At 52.4% G+C, this 19,177-nt stretch overlaps 1 protein-coding gene across 6 annotated transcripts; it reads left to right on the forward strand.

The window, feature by feature from the left end:
- The first annotated feature begins 2,028 nt into the window (after positions 1–2,028).
- On the forward strand, positions 2,029–18,248 carry ABCD4 (ATP binding cassette subfamily D member 4). Of its 6 annotated transcripts, XM_025295208.3 has the most exons (20): positions 2,030–2,188; positions 3,717–3,835; positions 3,999–4,126; positions 5,375–5,514; positions 7,065–7,181; positions 7,534–7,659; positions 7,958–8,083; positions 8,300–8,350; positions 10,605–10,699; positions 10,957–11,078; positions 11,191–11,282; positions 11,466–11,555; positions 13,423–13,631; positions 13,808–13,899; positions 14,599–14,635; positions 15,002–15,051; positions 15,498–15,550; positions 15,867–15,943; positions 16,776–16,891; positions 17,051–18,248. In XM_025295208.3, exons 1-20 carry the CDS (start codon positions 2,151–2,153, stop codon positions 17,117–17,119), a joined length of 1,947 nt encoding a protein of 648 aa, XP_025150993.1. In that variant the 5' UTR covers positions 2,030–2,150; the 3' UTR covers positions 17,120–18,248. The 6 variants fall into 6 exon arrangements, with proteins under 6 accessions (XP_025150995.1, XP_025150993.1, XP_006053925.1 ...); XM_006053863.4 differs by lacking the exon at positions 7,958–8,083 and having other exon boundaries at positions 2,031–2,188; XM_044924737.2 differs by lacking the exons at positions 7,958–8,083; positions 8,300–8,350 and having other exon boundaries at positions 2,031–2,188.
- Positions 18,249–19,177: the final 929 nt, after the last annotated feature.

Genomic DNA, 19,177 nt, shown 5'->3' on the forward strand with positions numbered 1-19,177 from the left:
GAATACATCAATGAGCAAGACAGAGTTCCTGCTCAATGAGATGTATTCTTATAAAGGAAGACAAACAATAAAGCAAAGAAACAAGATGATTTCAGACAGGGATAACTATCATGAAGACAATAACAGTGTATTATAATAGTGAATGTCAGAGCAAGGATAGCATATTCTAGGTAGAGTGAGCAGCTGACATCCTATTGAACTAATGATGAGAATGAGCCAGTCATGGAAAGCTTTAGGCTAGGGAGAAGAATGATCCAGGCAAAGACTCTGAGACCAAAATAAAGTGGCCAATAAAAAAGACCAAGGTGAGAGGACCTGATCACTTGTGCCATGGAAACATTTGGATTTTATTCTAACTGAAATTGTTAAAAGATGTTGTTAAAAGATAATTCTAGGCAATTCCCTGAAAATCCAGTGGCTAGTGATCCACACTGTCACTGTGAGCACAGGTTCAATTCCTGGTGGAAGAACTAAGATCCCCAATGTCCTCACTGCACAGCACGGTCAAAAAGAAAAAAAGTCATTCTGGTGTCTTTGGGAGAACGTATGAAACATGTATGAAGTGAAGTGAAAGTCACTCAGTCATGTACGACTCTTTGCAACCCCATGGACTATACAGTCCATGGAATTCTCCACGCCAGAATACTGGAGTGGGTAGCCTTTCCCCTCTCCAGTGAAACATGTATCACTTTAGTTCAGTCGTTCAGTCGTGTCCAACTCTTTGACACCCCATGGACTTTAGCACACCAGGCTTCCCTGTCCATCACCAACTCTGGAAGCTTATTCAGACTCATGTCCATTGAGTCGGTGATGCCATCCAACCATCTCATCTTCTGTCATCCCTTTCTCCTCCTGCTTTCAATCTTTCCCAGCATCAGGGTCTTTTCCAATGACTTAGTTCTTCGTATCAGGTGGCCAAAAAGTATTGGAGTTTCAGCTTCAGCATCAGTCCTTCCAATGAATATTCAGGACTGATTTCCCTTAGGATTGACTGGTTGGATCTCCTTCTTGGACTCTCAAGAGTCTTCTCCAACACCACAGTTCAAAAGCATCAATTCTTCAGCGCTCAGCCTTCTTCACAGTCCAACTCACATCCATATATGACTACTGGAAAAACCATAGCTTTGACTAGATGGACATTGTTGGTAAAGTAATGTCTCTGCTTTTTAATATGCTAAGTTGGTTATAACTTTTCTTCCAAGGAGCAAGCATCTTTTAACTTCATGGCTGCAGTCACCATCTGCAGTAATTTTGGAGCCCCCCAAAATAAAGTCTGTCACTGTTTCCATTGTTTCCCCATCTATTTGCCATGAAGCGATGGGACTAGATGCCATGATCTTAGTTTTCTGAATGTTGAGTTTTAAGCCAGCTTTTTCACTCTCGTCTTTCACTTTCATCAAGAGGCTTTTTAGGGTGGTGTCGCCTTTATATCTGAGGTTATTGATATTTCTCCCGGCAATCTTGATTCCAGCTTGTGCTTCATCCAGCCCAGGATTTCACATGATGTACTCTGCATATAAGTTAAATAAGCAGGGTGACAATAAACAGCCTTGACCTACTCCTTTCCCGATTTGGAACCAGTCTGTTGTTCCATGTACAGTTCTACCTGTTGCTTATTGACCTGCATACAGATTTCTCAGGAGGCAGGTCAGGTGGCCTGGTATTCCCATCTCTTGAAGAATTTTCCAGTTTGTTGTGATTCATACAGTCAAAGGCTTTGGCGTAATCAATAAAGCAGAAGCAAATGTTTTTCTGGAACTCTCTTCCTTTTTCAATGATCCAACGGATGTTGACAATTTCATCTCTGGTTCTTATATAATTCGAAACAGGTATAATTCGAATTACAAATACTTCGGTCACAATCTCCGCGGCTTCTTGCGTAAGTGCAATCAGTCCATATCCAGGAGAGGGCGCTCTAGGCGCCGGGTCGACAGACAGAGCTCTGGTTCTTTTAGAGAAGTCGGTCGCTTCCGGGAGTGGCTGCGTCGCCCGGCGCCGTCCTCTCTATCCGCCCGTCTCTGTGGTAGCCGGGTCCAGGCCCCGCCCCGAACCGGGGCCCCGCCCCTCTTCGGCAGGCAGCGCGCTCTTCGGACTCTGCCGGGAGCTGACCCGGGGGCTACCCGGCTCCAGCGTCGGTCAGATCCCTGTTCATGGCGATCCGGGGCCCCGCGCCCCGGCCTGGCGGCAGGTTAGCAGGGCGGCTGGGGAAGAGGGCCGGGCCTTGGGACGTCTTACTCGGGGCTGTTTGGGGAAAAGGTACAGCTACCTTCCAACTTCATAACATGCTGTGATTTTTCAAAAACTTTTTGTTCAACATTGTGTTTTTGAGATCGTGCATGCTATAGTAATCTAGTTTTCACTTCTGAGTGCTGGGTGGTGCTACGGTCTTGAGACTGCAGTTTACTTATACATTCTCCTAGTGATGGACATTCGGAGAAGGCAATGGCACCCCACTCCAGTACTTTTGTCTAGAAAATCCCATGGACGGAGGAGCCTGGTAGGCTGCAGTCCATGGGGTCGCTAGAGTCGGACACGACTGAGCGACTTCACTTTCACTTTCATGCATTGGAGAAGGAAATGGCAACCCACTCCAGTGTTCTTGCCTGGAGAATCCCAGGGACGGGAAGCCTGGTGGGCTGCCGTCTATGGGGTCGCACAGAGTCGGACACGACTAAAGCGACGTAGCAGCAGCAGCAGCAGCAGCAGCAGCAGTGATGGACACTTAGAATGCTTCGATTTTTCTTTGGATTGTTCACCCTAGGGTAGGATGCTTGGTCACAGTTAATCCTGCTAAATTTGTTTTCCGGAGTGATCCCACCCAGTGTCCCAACACCACTGCCTAAAGGTTCCTGTTTCCCCTCAGCCATCGACCCCCACCCATCCAGGGTTTGGTATTGTTTGGGTTTTCTAATGTGTATTAACTTAATCAGTGTAAGGTGGTATTCCATTGTGTTAACTTTCCTCTTTTAAGTATTTGCATTTCCCCTTATTTACGTCCTTTTCCCACTTTTCTGTGGATTTCCTGTCTTCTGCAGGAATTTCTGTATCTGCAGATTTTATTACCTTGTTTATTTTCCACTCTGCAAATTTTATTACCTTGTTTATTTTCCACTCTCCAAGTCTTTGAATCTATGGCACAATGTTGAACAAAAATACTTAATTCTAAGTTAAAGTTGTGAGTTTTCCTGCTTTTTAGTTTTTGATTTGGAGGTCTTATTTGAGAGTGGATGTAGCGGGTTTCCTTGTCTTGTGGCTAAAATTTCTTTATTAATTTAGCTATAGGTTTTTGGTAAATAACCTTTCATAGTGAAAGTGAAGTCGCTCAGTCATGTCCAACTCTTTGCAACCCCATGGCCTGTAGCCTACCAGGCTTCTCCGTCCATGGGATTTTCCAGGCAAGAATACTGGAGTGGGTTACCATTTCCTTCGCCAGGAGATATTCCTGACCCAGGGATTGAACCTGGGTCTCCCGCATTGTAGGCAGACGCTTAACCGTCTGAGCCACCAGGGAAGTCCTAACCTTTCATAGCATTTGTCAACTTAAAGAAATTCCTTTTTAATCCCCTGGTCTGTTCCCAGCCTACCATCTTCAGCATTTGTAAAACATTCTTTCTGTGTGGCCTCAGCCCCAACCCACAACAGGTGCAGATAAGTTTAGTCACTGCTCTCTAAGGCTCCGTTGTCCTCTTAGGCTTCCCTCTGCTTCTCTTCTTCAGACCCAGGTTAGATTTGCAATTTCTCCAGCGGTTCCTGCAGATACAGAAGGTTTTGTTTCCCTCTTGGTCATCACAGAGTGCCTTGATGTTCCTGATCCTTTTGTGTGTGGCCCTCCTGGGTGAGTGAATGAACCCAAGTTTGTGGGGTCCTTTTCCTTCTTTGGGGTGTTGATTACACAAAGATACAATAAGAAGCCTTCCTCTGACTTTTCTCACCCCTTTTTTTTTTTTTTACTGACGTTTACTTTTTTACTGACTCCTGACTCCTCCCCCTCCCGCCAGAACAACTGGTGATCTACCAGGTTGGCTTGATCCCCAGTCAATACTTTGGAGTCCTAGGAAACAAAGACTTAAATGGATTTAAGACCCTGACGTTCCTGTCTGTTTTGCTCATCGTCCTCAAATCCATGGTAAGGTCTTCTCCCCACATCTCTCTCCTCCTCCAGCCTAGTATGATGTCTGTCCAGTGCCCAGTGGGACTTAGCCATCAGGAAGCAGGAACCAAGCTGTGCGTGTGTGTTCCCTCCCTCTTCTGGGAACACCGGGTCAGAACTCTAGGCAGGGCATTGATCTTGCCGGTTGGCCCACATGAGACCAATTCCGCAACTGTTTTAAGCTCTTGGGGCTTGGCCACAGGGTTCTGGTTTAATTCAGCATTTAACAGAAAAGATCATTGTCGCTTCTGTTCCCAGAAGTCTTGCCTCAGGGAACTCAGAGCCCCTGAAAACCGGGCCCAGCAGCCAGAGCTGCTGCTGTCCTCTGATGCACTGTGACTGAGCCTGGCACTTGTCACATCTCCCAGCCTTTGCACCTGCTGCTTCCTCACGGAACGGCCTCCTCCCCCAATCCCTCATTCACTTGCTTAATGCCTGCTGACTTTTCAGGATTCCTCTGCTATCACCTCCTTCAGATCATCCTCAACTTTTCTTTCATGTTTCCTCCACCCAACTCCACCCCTTTGAATTACTAATCGGTTTTTTTTTTTTTTTTTTTGCTGCACCATGAGGCACGTGAGATCTTAGTTCCCTGACCAGGGATCGAACCTGGGGCCCCCTGCTTTGGGAGCTTAGAGTCTTAGCCATTGGCCCACCAGGGAAGTCCTGTTAATCCTTTTGAGTTTACCTCTGCTCTAACACTCCTTACACCCTTGAGACTGTTTTTTCACTAGACTGTGAACTCACCGTTACCTCCCTCGTGCTTAGCATACAGAGGCTCCGTAAATGATGAGAGTAAGGGCTCTGCTAGGACTCAAGCCTAATGCTCTCTGTCAGGCTGCACTACCTGTTTTCTTGGGGAAGGCACTTCTCATCACACTTTGGCACTTCTGTTGGGTCTTCTGTCAGTAAGCACCTATGTATATAGAACCCTGTTCCAGGTTTGGGGGGACAGAAAAATAAGAACATAAATGGAAGAGAAGATACTGTCCCCAATCTCCAGAGGCGTGTGGGGGCTGGTCCTTTGGTGAAGGATTGAACAAATGAATGAATGAGGAAGGGAGGAATCCCATGACTTGAGGCTTTAACAGGCCCCAGTGCTGAGTGGACAGCCTTTGGGCTGGGACTGGTCGGCAGAGGCTTTCCGCCAGCCTGAGCTGAGAGCTGACGCTTGCAGGAAGAATTATGCATCTCTCCCTTCCCCTTGTCTCCCCCACTGCTCAGCTCAAGAGCTTTGACCAGTTCACCTGCAACCTGCTGTATGTGAACTGGAGGAAGGACCTCACCGAGCACCTCCACCGCCTCTATTTCCGCGGCCGTGTGTACTACACCCTCAACGTGCTGCGTGATGACGTCGATAACCCGTAGGCGCCCCCTGTCCGTCCTGGCCACCCTCTACGGGGTTCATCCATCTGGGCTGACTCAGCCCAGGAGAGGCCCTGCTGGGACCCCATGAGGTCATCTGCAGTTATCTGCAAATGTTGTTGCCCGGAGCCATGGGGGGGAGGGTGCTCTGCATGCCTGAGGAAGGGGACCTGAAAGAGGAGGCCAAGAGCAGCTCCCTTTTGTCCATTTCATATCCTGGGCCTCCAAACAAGGCACCCTCTGAAGACTGAGATAAAAGTCCTTGCTAGAAAAAAGCAAGAAAACGAGCGCTCTGATTTTTACCAGTAAAAAATTGCTGCTGTCTAGGACTCAGTCTGGGATGCCTGTCCCCATTCTGTCACCTCTCAGGTTCACTGAGTCCCAGGTTCCCTTACAGGTGAGGAAACTGAAGCCCAGAGAATGCAAGGGATTGGCCCAAGCTCACGCCTCTCTGGGAGTTAGGAGTCATTGTGGCCTTGGTGTTGGGATGGGACGTATGGAGTCTCTCTTCACATTCATTTCGTTCCGACTCACCACACTTCTAAGCTCTTTGTTGCCTGAGGTAACCTTTCCTCAGCTTATGCAGAGCTTTGCAGCAGAGGCTCTTGGGAGGCCCTGATGCTTCTTCTTTTTTTTTTTTTTTTAACGCTGCTAAGTCGCGTCAGTCGTGTCTGACTCTGTGCGACCCCGTAAATGGCAGCCCAACAGGCTCCTCTGTCCCTGGGATTCTCCAGGCAAGAATACTGGAGTGGGTTGCCATTTCTTTCTCCAATGCGTGAAAAGTGAAAGTGAAAGTCGCTCGGTCGTGTCCAACTCTTAGCAACCCCATGGACTGTAGCCTACCAGGCTCCTCCGTCCATGGGATTCTCCAGGCAAGAGTACTGGAGTGGGGTGCCATTGCCTTCTCCTTTTTTTTTTTTTTAAACTATTTATTTATTTATTTGGCTCCATGGGGTCTTAGTTGAGGCATACGAGCTTAGTCAACCTGTGGTATGTGGGATTTCGGTTCCCTGACCAGAGATCGAGCCTGAGAAACTGGTGGATTCTCAACCACTGGACCACCAGAGAAGTCCCACCCTGATGCTTCTTGACTTTCTCTTCTAGGCATCTACTCCATGGTTGAACCCGTCCAGAGCTTCCACAGCCACATAGCTAAAATGGGGGCGGGCTCCAGCTCGTGAGGGAGAGGTTGAGAGGAGTGAGATAAGCTGGATGGCTTTCCTGATCATCCAGAAACTCAGGTCACCCACCCTCAAGTCTTTCTTTGGCTCTGCTTGGAGCCAGCTCAGGCCCCTTGGGTGCTGGACCGTTCAGTTGCCATTTTTTTTCTGAGGGGTGGACAGAAGTGCCATAAGAAGCCACTTTCCACAACCCTGTTTGAAGATCCTAAGGGTCTCATTGCGTTTAGGAGACCAGCCCTTGCCTGGGTCCCTCTTCCCATGGAGTCGTTGCAAGGCAAGGTCAGAATAAGAGGTAGCCTGGAGCTGCCTTAGCTCTCACCCTAGAGCCCAGCTCCCTGGGTCCAGTCACTGTGTGTTGTTGGCTCCAGGGACCAGCGCATCAGCCAGGACGTGGAGCGGTTCTGTCGGCAGCTCAGCAGCATGGCCAGCAAGCTGATCATCTCCCCCTTCACCCTCATCTACTACACCTACCAATGCTTCCGGAGGTGAAGCCTCTCCTCTGCTGGCATGCCCCCCATCCTCCCCTGCCTGCTGGTTCCCCGGAGTCCCTCACTCACATGCCGGAGGGGAGTCTGCACTCCCGGGTCAGGGTCCAGAGAGGTCTTCCCTCCTTCCCACCTGCACCCAGAAAGTCTTCCCATCTTGTGTGTTTGGACCCCGGCCCTCCCTTTGGCCCTTAATGTGTCACTGTCCAGGTACTGGGTGCCCCCACAAAGGAGCAGAGGGCCCGCAGGGCTCTGAGATGGGACAGGGGCTGCCCAGAACGGGGGCAGGAGTCAGGGCCGAGGTCTGCGGGCATATGTCCCTCTCCACACGCTCCCTCTCTCCACCTTTCAGCACCAGCTGGCTCGGGCCTGTGAGCATCTTCGGGTATTTCATCCTGGGAACCGTGGTGAACAGACTGGTGATGGGTCCCATTGTGGCAAAGCTGGTGCAGCAGGAGAAGCTGGAGGGGGATTTCAGGTGTGTCTCCCTTGCTCCGGGGTTTCTGGGCCAGGCATAAGGCATAAGGAACGGGCTCTGGAAGAAGGCTGCCTGAGTTTAAATCCCAGTTATGCCAGTCACTAGCCATGCTCTTGGGGGAGGTCTTTAACCTCTCTAAACTTCCATTTTCCCATCTCTAAAATGGAGATGGTACTGTCCCTGATGGAGAGAATCATAAGGGGAATTAATGAGATGATACATGAGCAGCAGTGAGAACGGTGACTGATTGGCCCTCGTCACCATCATCCCTTGGCCTTCTCACACGCTTCTGTTCCAGACGCCCTCATTCAAGTCAGCCCGTGGATCTGGGCCCTGCTCTGCTCTTCCTGGCCGCCTCCTTCAGACCTGGCCCTGGGAGGAGGAGGGGCGGTGGCAGTTATGCACCTGTCTTCTCTGGAGCGAGGCAAGGGGCTGCCCTGTCTGCAGGGCTCCTGCCACCCCACCCAGGCCTGGGATTTCCCACCCTGTGACAGTTCAGGGAAGGGTTGGGCTGAAGCAGCCACAGTGTTAAAGGGGAGCGTGTTCCTCTTTGCCTGGAGGTCCTGTTGATCCAGGACTCTGAAAGGAGAGGGCCCAGTCCTGCCCACCGTCAGCACACATTTACCTCTGGTCTGCCCAGGTTCAAGCACATGCAGATCCGGGTGAATGCTGAGCCTGCTGCTTTTTTCAGGTGAGTCTCCTGAGATAGTTGCCCATCTGATTCATCAGAACTGATCGGGGAGATAGATGGCAGAGAAGGCAAGGTGAATCATACAACCCTCCCACTATCGCCAAGGCCGGGGGCCAGTCATCCTCACACTTGGCTGTGACCCTCTCCCCGTGTGTCTCACTGTCCTCATCTGCCTCATCCTTCTGTCCATGGCTTTGCTTCTGAAACAAGTCCTTCCTCCTCTTGGTGTAGTGTGGGGCAGAATTTGTTTTTAGAGTGAATTGAGTGCCTGCTTCATTATCTTGCTGATGACTATAAGGCATTGCCTCTGTTTTTCTGTCTGTAAAAAAGTGGCTTTCCACCAGTGCCCAAAGCCCAGTGACATCCACAGCTGATCCTGCGTCTCTGTAGCATGGGAGGGAGTGGAGCCTCTCAGATTAGAAGACCTACCCCCCACAGACTCTGTCCCGACAGCTGTGTTGTGAAATCCCATTCCTTCCCCTGTGGCCACGGCAGGTCCCTGAACTCTGCCTCCTGTAAGGACTCTGGACTCTTGTTTGGATTGATAGTAAGGGCCCAGAGGTTTGTGTTTAAGGAATGGAAGTTTGTCCTTGGATCACCTGGATCTAATAGCCCCAGGACTTTGCTCTTCTGTCCATCTCTGCTGTAGTTTGTAGCTGCCACGACTTGGGGGGCACCAAGAGTTTCAGGAGTCTATGAGAGAGGTTGAGGGGCTCCCCAGGTGATGCTAGTGGTAAAGAGCCCACCTGTCAATGCAGGAGATGAAAGAGATGTGGGTTTGATCCCTGGGTCAGGAGAATCCCCTGGAGGAGGGCATGGCAACCCACTCCAGTATTCTTGCCTGGAGAATTCCGTGGGCAGAGGAGCCTGGCTGGCTACAGTCCATAGGATCACAAAGAGTTGGGCACAACTGAAGCAACTTAGTATGCACTCAGCATACCTGAAAGAGGTTTGTTGTGGGGAGCAGGTATAGCTGTTAGTTAGTTCAGTCGCTCAGTCGTGTCGGACTCCCTGCGACCCCATGATTTGCAGCACGCCAGGCCTCCCTGTCCATCACCAACTCCCGGAGTTCACTCAAACTCAGGTCCATCGAGTCGATGATGTCATCCAGCCATCTCATCCTCTGTCATCCCCTTTTCCTCCTGCCCCCAATCCCTCCCAGCATCAGAGTCTTTTCCAGTGAGTCAACTCTTTGCATGAGGTGGCCAAAGTACTGGAGTTTCAGCTTCAGCATCATTCCTTCCAAAGAACACCCAGAATTGATCTTTAGAATGGACTGATTGGATCTCCTTGCAGTCCAGGGGACTCTTTCAAGAGTCTTTTCCAACACCACAGTTCAAAAGCATCAATTCTTCAGCACTCAGCTTTCTTCACAGTCCAACTCTCACATCCATACATGACCACTGGAAAAACCTTAGCCTTGACTAGACGGAGCTTTGTTGGCAAAGGTATAGCTGGGCCTGTGCTAAATTGTTTTTGGATTCTGCAACCTCTGCTCATGAAGCTTTGGGCCCTGGGGCAAGCAGGTTGGTTCTTGGGGCTCTGAGTTTGTTCTCCTGCAGCCTCTCTGTCCTTGATACTAAATCTGTAACTCCTTCTCTGTCCTCCCCTAACCTTTCTGCTTGGAGAATTTCTGCCCATCCTTGAAGCTTGAAGTCACCGTCTCCTGGGCGCCTTCCCAGACTCCCTTAGTGATCAGGCCTGTTTGCTTCCATAGTCCTGCAGACACACGGCTTATGTAACACTTTCCATATGTTCCAGGTGAAGAAGGCATGCATTTGCCTGCCGGGCTGTTTTATCCACCTCTGTCTGGCTGACTAGCACCAAGCCTGCCACCTAGTGACTGCTCAGTGTATATTTGTTTAATAACAGCAGTTTTTTTATCGGGAGCCACTCATGTCTGGCGCTTTCAATTCAGAAATTTTCATGTTAGCCTATTACATAGGTTTTATAAGCTCCATCTCATAGATGAGTAAACTGACACTCAGAGGCTTAATAACCTGTCAGTGTTACCCAGCTAGTCACTGGCCAGAGCCAGAATTTGAACCAGGTCTGCCCACTATCGAGTTCCCGTTGTTTCCACAGGCAATACCAGGTTGAATGAATGCAGCAATGGCTGACTGCTAGTGGCCAAAAGGGTCTGCAGGAAAGATCACTTGGGTGGGCCTGGTCCCGAAAGGGGAGTGTGAGGAGCCTGGCTCTCGAGTGTGAGAGGCTCTCTAGACCCGGTGGACATCCCGGCCTTTATCATCAGGGCTGGTCACGTGGAGCACATGAGGACAGACCGCAGGCTGCAGCGACTCCTGAAGACCCAGAGGGAACTGATGTCCAAGGAGCTCTGGCTGTACAGTAGGTGCAGGAAGTCCGGAGGCAGGAACCACGGGGCGGGGATAGTCTATGGCACCCGCCGCCCCGCCCCCCCCCCCCCCCCCCCACCAAGCCCCTCCTCCCTCTCTGCACTGATCAGCTTGCCTTTGCTGTGAGTGTCCTCAGGAAAGTGAGAATCCGGGAAATCACTTGAGACACCGCTTGGCCTCCTGTTCCCCTTGGAGCACACACGCTCAATGCCTGGGTCTCTCACCCTGGGTCTCTTGTGTCTTCTGCAGTCGGCATCAACATGTTTGACTATCTGGGCAGCATCCTGAGCTACATCGTGATCGCGATCCCCATTTTCAGTGGAGTCTACGGAGACCTGAGCCCCACAGAGCTCAGCAGCCTAGTCAGCAAGGTAAGCCTCCCTCCTGGGGAACGCCCCCCCACCGCGCCCCCGGTCATACTTGCTCCCCTGCCCTTCGGCCTCGGAGTCAAGGCCTGGGCTCTCTGCCCTCTATCCTGCCCAGAACGCCTTCGTGTGCATGTATCTCATCAACTGCTTCAGCCAGCTCATCGACCTCTCCACCACGCTCTCCGACGTGGCGGGCTACACACACAGGTGAGGCTGCCTCCGGCCCCGCCGGGTCCTGAGCAAAGTGTGTGCTGCTGGGAGAAGTAGCCAAGGGGAAAATAAAAGAGCAGAAAAAAACCTCACCAAATACTCGTGGGTGTGAGAGGAAGAAAGGAGAAAGGCCTTCACCGGGGCCCCTAGACCCTCCTTAGGCTTTCACTTCTTGCCCAGGATCGGGGAGCTTCAGGAGACCCTGCTGGACATGACCCTGAAGTCACAGGATGGGGAGTTTCTGGATGAGAGCCAGTGGGACTTGGCCAGGTAAGCCCTGGGCCAGCAGCACAGTGATGGACCATGCGGGCCATGGAACCGCCCCGGAGCCTGGCCCTTTCCCAGCTGGCAGGAGAGTCCGGCCGAGCAAATGAAAGAAACCGTGTCGTGTGCAGGCACGCTGTAAATGTTCACCATCTGTGTCACGGTTGCAGCATCTGTGTTCATTTAGACCATCCTCCCACCCGACGGAAGCAAAGTGCACACAGCTGCCTGGGCCTGAGCTAACGAAACTCCAAATAGCATCCCTCCTCTTCCTTTCTTCCCTCTTCCTCCTACAGAGCCCTGCTCCACCCGCCCCTTTCCTTGGGGCCTGTCTGTTCTTTGTCCCCGCACAGGCTCAGAGGTGTCTTCATTCATGTATCCTTGAAGGCTCTGGGATGTTTCTGACCTTTCTGGGCACTGAGGATTTGTCTCGCATCCTCACTTTTCTTGAGCAGATTACCTAACCGCTCTCAATATCTTCATATCCATAAGGAAGATGTTCATGGAACCTTCGTCTTAGGGTTGTTGTGGGGATTGGGTCTCCTGGTTCATAGGAGGTGGTTTGGATGGAGGCCGCAGAGTAAGCTTTGAAAAATGGAAACAGGCTGAATTTCAAGAACTATGCTCAACTCTCTTCTTAGGAGCTAACACCTTAACTGTTGCCTCTGTTAAGAATGAAAACTTCATGCATCTCTGAACCCAGGGACTGGGGTGGGCTACTGGGGCAGGGACTGTAGGAAACTGGAGTTGCTGTTCTGTGGGGAAGATGGGCATCCACGGAGAGCCAGAAACTCCAGAATGGGTTAGTATTTCCATTCCCCTTCTGACCTTCAATCGCACTGTGAGGCTGTGAAAACTTCTTGACATTAGAACTAGACAGATGCAGCTCTGTGCCCCTGAGGCAGATACTTAGCCACCGGACTCAGTTTCCTTATCTGCCAAGAGGGGATAACCGCTTTGGTGCCTGGCTGGTAAGACTGATTAAGATCAGTCAAGGGCAGGACTTGGCCCAGCCTGCCATGGAGTACATGCCCAGACCACCTCTCTCAGTTTGCCAGGGCTACCATAGGACACCCATAGCTACCATAGCTACCCACCGTAAACTGGGTAGCTTAAAGAGCAGAAGTTTATTTCCTCATAGTTCTGGAGGCTGGAAGTCCAAGGTCAAGGTGGCAGCAACATTGGTTTCTCCCCAGGCCTTTCTTCTTCACTTGCAGGCGGCTGCTTTCTCACGGCGTCCTTCCATGGCATTTTCTCTGCTTGTTCGCCCCCTGGTGTGTCTCTCCCTCTTCTTAAAAGGACAGCAGTCCTACAGGATTAGGGCCCTACCCTCACAGCCTCTTTTGAATGTACTCACCTCTTACAGCTTAGTTGGTAAAGAATCCGCCTGCAATGCAGGAGACCCTGGTTCAATTCCTGGGTCAGGAAGATCTGCTGGAGGAGGGATAGGCTACCCACTCCAGTATTCTTGGGCTTCCCTTGTGGCTCAGCTGGTAAAGAATCTGCCTGCAATGCGGAAAACTGGGGTCCGATCCCTGGGTTGGGGATATCCCCTGGAGAAGGGAAAGGCTACCCACTCCGGTATTCTGGCCTGGAGAATTCCATGGACTGTGTAGTCCTTGGGGTCACAGAGTCGGCATGACTGAGCGACTTTCACTTTCACCCCTTTCAAGACCCTGTCTCCAAATGCAGTCACCTTCTGAGGTACAAGGATTGGAACTTCAGCATATGATTTCTGAGGTCACAATTGAGCCCATGGCGGCCCCTCCCCCAGTCTGGAGGTGATTCGCCCCCGAGGAGAAGGGGCTCCCCTACTCCCAGCAGTACTGACAGTGCTTATCTTCCCCTCATCTCCTCCCTTCTCGGACCCCAGGGACCTGGGAGGGCCAGCAACAGAGCCAGCAGATGCAGCTTTCCTCCTCGAGCGGGTCTGCATCTGCGCCCCCTCCTCTCACAAACCCTTAATCAAGGACCTGAGCCTGAAGATCTCTGAGGGACAGAGCCTGCTCATCACAGGCAACACGGGCACCGGCAAGACCTCCTTGCTCCGGGTTCTGGGCGGCCTCTGGGCGAGCGCACGGGGTGAGGACCAGCCTGGCCCATCTCTGAGCCAGCCTTGGCCTGGGGGGTTGGGGTGCATGTGTGTGCGTGTGGGTATGTGTGTGCATCTGTCTGTAAGGATCAAGCCTCTTGGAGGAGAGTGAGGAGCAGTTACCTTTCAGAAGATGCCCAAACAAAGGTTTCTGTGGGCCCTACAGGCTCAGTGCAGATGCTGGCGGACTTTGGACCCCACGGGGTGCTGTTCCTGCCCCAAAAGCCTTTCTTCACTGATGGGACCCTTCGGGAGCAGGTCAGCCCGGGGCCCACTCCTCCCACCCCACCCCACCTCCCAACCTGGCCCTGGTAGGGTGACAGGTCTCAGCCCTAGAGAGCTGATGCAGCAGGCAGGGCATAAATGAACCATGCCTAGCAAGTGAGGGCAAGGACCTCGAGCTCTAAGCCCACCTGGTAGCATCGACCACAGGTGCTGGCCCAGCGGGGCAGGCCTGCTGTCCCTGGCTAGGGACTGGAGGTCTGAGCCTGGGGTGAGGGAGGGATTGGGGTGGGCATATAAATCAGCAGTGAGAGCTGTTGGCCAGGTACGGGGAACAAGCAGGGTTCACGCTGTAGCAATTTTTAAAACAATGATAACACATCAGGTTGTTTTTTCTGGTCCCCACGCTCCAGCAGGTCTAAATGGTAGCTGCCAGACTGCTCCTGTTTTATATTCACATCTGTGGGTCAGGCCATGTACTCAGGGCAGCTCCCGGAGGCAGGCTAACCTGTGGGGGCCATAAGCCAAATATCACACATATTTGTTGAGCACCAGCTTGGATTCTGGGGGCCCTCCTTGCTGTCTGTAAGCCCAGCTCCTCAGCCAGAATGCTGCTTCCTCTTCTCGGGTGGAGAGGAGCCTGGTCTCTGGCGGTTCCTGTCTCCGAGCGAGGGTGGGCTGTGTGCCGTCCCACCTCTCCTTGGCCCTTACCCCAGGCCCCTGTGGTTTTATCAGGTGATATATCCCCTGAAGGAGATCTACCCGGACTCAGGTGAGCTGGGCCCCCTCGGGACATGTCCCCCATCCCACTGTTCCTTCTCTGCCTGTTGGGGGAGGCCCCCCACCAGGCTGCTGGTTTCTGGTTGGGTCCCGTCCACCACCTTCTCTGACTGGTTACTGTTTCAGGGTCTGTACCCTGACCTCACCTTGTTCTGTCTGCCCCCTGCAGAGGAGAGACACCCATGGGAGGAAGGGGCGGATCACATCCTTCCCTGGCCCTTCCCTAGTGTATTAAGTGCTGTAACCTGTCGCTCAGAGCCCTGGCCCCCATTCTGGTGCCCCACCTCTGCCCGCCCCCTGTCATGGTGCACCCCATCTATTCTGGCCGCCCAGAGGCACTGACTTCTGCGTCTTGCAGGTTCTACTGATGATGAGAGGATCATGAGGTTCTTGGAGCTGGCAGGCCTGGTAAGTGAGGGCAAGGACCCTGAGGTCCAAGCCCACCTGGTAGCACCGACCACACAGGTGCCAGCACAGCGGGGCCAGCCCTGCTGTCCCTGGCTGGGGTCTGGAGGTCTGAGCCTGGGGCGAGGGAGGGGAGTAGGGGTGGGCATATAAATCAGCAGTGGGAGCTGTTGGCCAGGTACGGGGAACAAGCAGCGTTCACTCTGTAGCAATTTTTAAAACAATGATAACACCATGTCAGGTAGCTTTTTCTGGTCCCCACACTCACGCAAGTCTAAACAGTAGCTGATGGACTGCTTCTCTCTGCTTTGGGCAGACTGCTCGCCCAGCCCCCGCTTGCTAAGCTGCCAGGGGTAGATGTATGTGGTGGGACTGAGGCGGTCCTCAGGATTGGAGGAGGCAGGGATGGGCCCTTCCATGGACCCATCGTTCCCTCTGGTGTGTTACAGTCCAGCTTGGTGGCAAGGACAGAGGGTCTGGACCAGCAGGTCGATTGGAACTGGTAAGGAGGAGGTTGGGGTGCTCCAGAGACAGCTCCCCCAAAGATAGTGGCTCCCAGGGGTCCTGGCAAGGGATGAACTGACTCCTGACCCCAAATCCCAGGGCGTTGCTTGCCCATTAGGGGCCTGGTTCATGTCCTTGCATACAGAGTTTTGGCCTTGTCTCGTGTGGGCAGTGGGGCTCTAGTGGGAAAGTGGGGGGGCGGGTATGGGACAGTCTATCTACAGTGAGAGCCTCTTCCTGCCCAGACCATTCTGTGCAGAAGCCAGGCTATATGTTCCTTCCTCCAGCCGGCCTCTCCACTTCCCTTTCTGCAGGTACGATGTTCTGTCCCCGGGAGAGATGCAGAGGCTCTCCTTTGCCCGGCTCTTCTACCTGCAGCCAAAGTACGCAGGTGAGGTTCGCCCTGTAGGCGCGTGTGCCGTCCAGGTACTGTGTGCACTCAAGGTGTAGCAGCGTGTGATTCAAGTGCACCTGGAGAGTCATGGGTACGGGTAGGAGAGCACACCTGTGCCTGGCCAGGCGTCTCTGTCCCTGCCGAGGGGACAGCAGAACTCTGCCCATGAGGCGGCCGTGCTTGGCATCCTCAGGTATAGATAAAACCGCTCAGTCGCGTCTGACTCTTTGTGACCCTTTGGACTGTAGCCCACCAGGCTCCTCTGTCCGTGGGGTTTTCCAGGCAAGAATACTGGAGTGAGTTGCCATTTCCTCCTCCAGGGGATCTTCCCACTCAGAGATCAAACCCGAGTGTCCTGCATCACAGGCAGATTCTTCGGCACTGAGCCATCTGGGAAGCCCCCGTATATTAAACTACCGAGTCTTAGGCTTTGAGCCAGTGTAGCGGCTGGAGGCAGCCTTGAGAGGGCTTCTGAATTTGGTCCTCAGATTCTGCCCTCTCTCCAGCCGTACCTGGCAGAGAGATGGCAGGTATGAACTTTTCTAGGAACTGAGGGAACTAGGATTTCTCGGGTTGAGTGGCCCAAGGCAGTGGCTGGTATTCATCCATAGGAAGCTGAAGGATTTTGTCCCGCTGCTGGCAGTGGCTTCCCACATGAAGCCTCACCCTCCCTTCCTTTGGCCCATGGTCTCCCCAAGGCAGGGCTCCTGGAAGGCAGAGCAGTTTTCAGCCTCTCATCAGGTCCCAGCCAGAGGTGGGCGTGGGCTGGAGGAGCAGCAGAGCTGGGTGGACCGCAGGCCCCGCATCTCCCTGCTGGTTCTGTCCCCAGTGCTTGATGAAGCCACCAGTGCCCTGACCGAGGAGGTGGAGAGCGAGCTGTACCGCGTCGGCCAGCAGCTGGGCATGACGTTCATCAGCGTGGGCCACCGACGCAGCCTCGAGAAGGTACCCGTGCCCACAGGATGGCCTGAGGACCAGGAAGAACCCCAAGGCTGGGCCTGGCAGGGCGCCCGCGGAATGGGGAGTGGGGATGGCAGAGTGGGCAGGGGGTCGATCACAGCCAGGGCAGCCTGATCGCCGCGTGGTGGTGGTGGTCTCTTGTAGTTTCACTCCTTGGTTCTGAGACTCTGTGGAGACGGAAGGTGGGAGCTGACCAGAATCAAAGTGGAATGAAGCCAAGGCTGGGCACCAGAAGGAGAGCCAAGCTCAGGAGGTCAGGTCCCCAGGAGAGACCAGGAGGGCTGGCGGGCGAGGAAGGAGCCCCAGGTTTGCCTCGCAGTGTGGGGAACGCCGGCGGCAGTGGGCTCAGCCCACGTGTGAGCCTCCACACCCCTCATCCTGCCAGCGTGCCTCCTGCTACCTCAGCCACCGCTTTGTACACTTGAAATGCTGATCACTTACATATAACCTCAAAGCACGTTTTCTAAAGAAAACAAAGTGTGGGATCCAGAAGCGATGAAGGGTCGGGGCTACCCCTGGTGGCTCAGTGGTAAAGAGTCTGCCTGCCAACGCAGGAGACATGGGTACAATCCCTGATCTGGGAAGATCCCACATGTCGTGGAACAACTGAGTCTGTACACATCAACTATTGAACATGTGCTCTAGAGCCCATGCTCCACAACAAGAGAAGCCCGTGCACGACAACTAGAGAGTAACCCCTGATCACAACCAGAGAAAACCTGCATACAACAATAAAGACCCAGCACAGCCAAAAAGAAAAAATAAATAAATGAATAAATACAAATTAAAAAAAGAGATGAAGGGTCGAAATGGAAGAGTGTATTGGACTTGGGAGTCAAGACAGCCAGGAGTCTTTTAGATCACTGAGTTTTGCCATAGGAGACTTTAATCAGCTGTATAAATTTTATAACTTTTTTAAAGAAAAGATAAACCTTTTTTCAACATGTAGCTTTCCCATTTTCTCTTTCTTCATAAGATGATCTTTTTTTTCTTTTTTGTGGCCACACATACAGCGTGTGGGATGCAGGATCCATGTGGGATGCAGGATCTTTGTTCCCCATCCAGGGATCAAACCCATGTCCCCTGCAGTAGATGTGCCGGGTCTTAACCACTGGACCACCGAGAGGTCCCTAAGATGATCTTTTTAGTTGACTCTCCAAACTTGTCTTTGAGACCCTGGAGGGCCAGAGCAGGACTCTCCGTTGTGCTGAGCCTTCTGCCCCTGGTCGTTCACTGGCATCTCCCCAGTTGCCAGTTGTCCCTCAGCCACTAACCTCAAGGGCCCTTCTGCTGTTCTAATCTCAACCCAGATGAAAATAAATGTCTAATATTTTTAAGTTAACTCATTTCCTTAAATGCATTTTTAAAGAAAAGTTTACACTTGATATAAATAGAAAGTAACTAAAAATTAATACAAATGGTGCTATGAAATGACAGCCCAATACTGTGCCTACACATGAGACTTGGTGTCTGTACACAAGGAGGTTAAGGGATGTTACTGTGGAGTCAGACACACTAGCACCCATCTATTCCCCTTAATAGATGTGGGGAAATGGAATAAGAACCACAAGGCTACAAGGGATGATTTCCTTTGTATAAGACGAGGTTATTTCATGCCTGTTGATATCACTGGAAATGATCCCAGACGTGCGGTCGAGTCCCAGACGTGGGGAAATGCTGCCCCGGGTAACAAGTCATCCCCCCGCCTCCACCCCATGGCTTAGCTGGCAGAGGCCTGGAGCCTATTCTCAGCTCCACCCCTTGAGGGCACTAAAGCAGTGTGTCCAGGTGCTGAGGGGCTGAGAACTCTGGGTTGGGCACCTGGAGTGCCCAGTCCCCAGTGAAGCCTCCATAGGAACCTACAGGATGTCAGTGCTGAGAAGGCCCATGGCAGCCCTTCTCTCCGGGGTGAAGGGGACCGTCAAGGTCAGCGTCTGCTTCAGGAACCTTCCCAGACTTGACTCTCCCAAACCATATCCTGCCGAGCACTCTTCTGGCCTCTGTTCAGACACTGCTAGCCTTGGGGGACGTCCATCCTCAGACCCCTCCAACTGAGGAGAGATCTCCCCTAGGCCAAGGGGAAGCCTGTCTCCCTCAGGAGCGCCCTGACTCCCACCCCTTGGGCATGTTTTAAATTGTGGGGTTTGGGTGTGGGAGGACTCCCTCTCTGGTTTAATTTCTGGACTTTTCTCAATATAGCAGAAGCTCCCCTTAGCCTTTCTGTGACAGCCTTGCCTCACTGATTTACTTCGTCCTCATAAGCTCCAACTC

Source organism: Bubalus bubalis, chromosome 11 (genome assembly GCF_019923935.1).
Source record: "Bubalus bubalis isolate 160015118507 breed Murrah chromosome 11, NDDB_SH_1, whole genome shotgun sequence".
Lineage (NCBI taxonomy): Eukaryota > Metazoa > Chordata > Mammalia > Artiodactyla > Bovidae > Bubalus > Bubalus bubalis.

Excerpts from the sequence above, each read along its gene's own strand:
- ABCD4 (XM_025295208.3), top strand. The coding sequence starts at position 2,151 with ATGGCGATCCGGGGCCCCGCGCCCCGGCCTGGCGGCAG. Across the intron at positions 7,660-7,957 it reads AAGCTGGAGGGGGATTTCAG|ACGCCCTCATTCAAGTCAGC; the intron begins GTGTGTCTCCCT and ends CTTCTGTTCCAG. Across the intron at positions 13,632-13,807 it reads CCTCTGGGCGAGCGCACGGG|GCTCAGTGCAGATGCTGGCG; the intron begins GTGAGGACCAGC and ends TGGGCCCTACAG.